The following is a 1,709-nucleotide window of genomic DNA, read 5'->3' as shown; positions in this document are numbered from 1 at the left end:
AGCAGGACATGGCAAAAGATCTTGGCTTCTTCACATCAATAATTTTGCTTCAACTCTACTTGGAACTGTTTGAGGAGCCTTTCAAAAGTAAAAAAGTATAACAAGAGAGGACTGAAATTTTTGTTTTACTCATAAAATAGCAGATTCAGTTAAGGCACAATGTCCATGTACTGCCTGGGAGAGTTACAGAATCATAGTATCATTCAGACTGGAAAAGATCTTTTAAGATCATCAATATCAACTGTTAAACCGGCACTTCCAAGTCCACCACTAAAAAGAGTCACTAAGCATCTACCTGTCTTTTAAATACCTCCATGGATGGGGACTCCACCACTGCCCCGGGCAGTCCTTTCCAGGGCTTGAGAGCTCTCTCATAGAAGAAATTTTCCTAATATCCAAGTATGTCGAAGCGACATACACTTTAGTTGTTCAAAACAAGAGGCTTTTATTCTTGGTAAACAACCTGTTTATATACACACTCTAGTCCATGTGTCCTCTTCTGATTGGTTACAAGTTTCTTTTCCTACCCAGAGACCCCACGACCCTCCCATTAGCTACTGCCCCCGCCTTTCTTATCCCCAGGTGACACACCTCCTTGTCCACGCGACTTACTCATGGCTCCCCTATACTTTGTTTATTGGTGGCTTGCTGGTACTTTTCCATACCTCTTAAGGTTCTGGCTTTCAGAGCCTGTGACCCCACCTACATAAAGTGTTATCACTTCTGACACTAGCAGCAGGGCATACAGGAGTGTCCTTTCTGGTAGTGTGTGCTCCTAGGCCCTGCACCCATCAGGGCTTTGGGACCTCCGCCAGGATCAGCTTCTTGTTGTGTGCTGTTGGCTGGAGGAAAGCCAGCCTCCCCATTGAGGGCCTTCTTCGAGCCTTGGAGCTCAGTCCTCATCGCGATCCCTCAGCCTTGGCTCCTCCCGATGTGCATGTCGCCGAGCGCTGCGGGACCTCTGCCGGGATCGGCTCCTTGTTGCGTGCCCTTCGCTGGAGGAAAGCCACCTTTCGTGATGATGGTGCTCGCTCCTCTCCCAGGAGGCTACGACATTCCCTTCGGACCTTGGGAGTTGGCCCTCATCGCGATCCCTCCACCTTGGCTCTTCCTGCTGTGCGCGTCGCCAAGAGCTGCGGGATCTCCGCCGGGATCGGCTCCTTGTTGCGTGCCCTTCACTGGAGGAAAGCCAGCTTTCCTGATGATGGTGCTCACTCCTCTCCCAGGAGGCTACGACATTTCCTTCAGGCGTTGAAACTTGGCCCTCGTCACGAGCAGTGTCCTCCCTTCTCTGGTGCTGTCTCCTGCTGGTTAAGGGGTCATAGCCCCGAGCGTGCTGAACCCTTCTGTGGGTGACACGGTGCTGCCTCTGGGACCTGCTTTGGCCCATCTCTGGGGACACGGCACGGCTACTGCCACGGTCTCTGCTGGAAGGTCTGCGGTGATGGCGGCCCACAGTGTCTGGCCAAGATGTCCCTCCTTGAGCATGACTGGCAGAGATGGTGGACCACGTTATGTGGTATACCGTATAGTCAGTGGTTCGCAAATTGCGGAGGATGTATTGGAAAGGCCACTGGCAGACGGGGCACGCGGCTCTTCTGATGGACCACTGCATTATGCAGTTAAAACAGAAAGCATGCCTGCACCAAATCAGGGAGCCATGGTCTTCTATGGTGTTATGGCAGAGTGGGCAATTCAGGTGGTCAGAA

The 1,709-nt window shown here is 51.8% G+C and overlaps 1 protein-coding gene across 1 annotated transcript in view; it reads left to right on the top strand.

The window, feature by feature from the left end:
* SUPT3H (suppressor of Ty 3 homolog (S. cerevisiae)) overlaps positions 1 to 1,356 on the top strand; it is a 119,176-nt gene extending 117,820 nt beyond the window's left edge. The window contains exon 12 of the mRNA XM_010132231.1: positions 796 to 1,356. Coding sequence (XP_010130533.1) covers positions 796 to 1,356 — 561 coding nt within the window. The remainder of the gene's footprint in view (positions 1 to 795) is intronic.
* The last annotated feature ends 353 nt before the right edge of the window (positions 1,357 to 1,709 follow it).

Source organism: Buceros rhinoceros, unplaced genomic scaffold (assembly GCF_000710305.1).
Source record: "Buceros rhinoceros silvestris isolate BGI_N320 unplaced genomic scaffold, ASM71030v1 scaffold6930, whole genome shotgun sequence".
Lineage (NCBI taxonomy): Eukaryota > Metazoa > Chordata > Aves > Bucerotiformes > Bucerotidae > Buceros > Buceros rhinoceros.
Note: the sequence above shows the minus strand (reverse complement) of the source record. Positions and strands in the feature narration are given on the sequence as shown.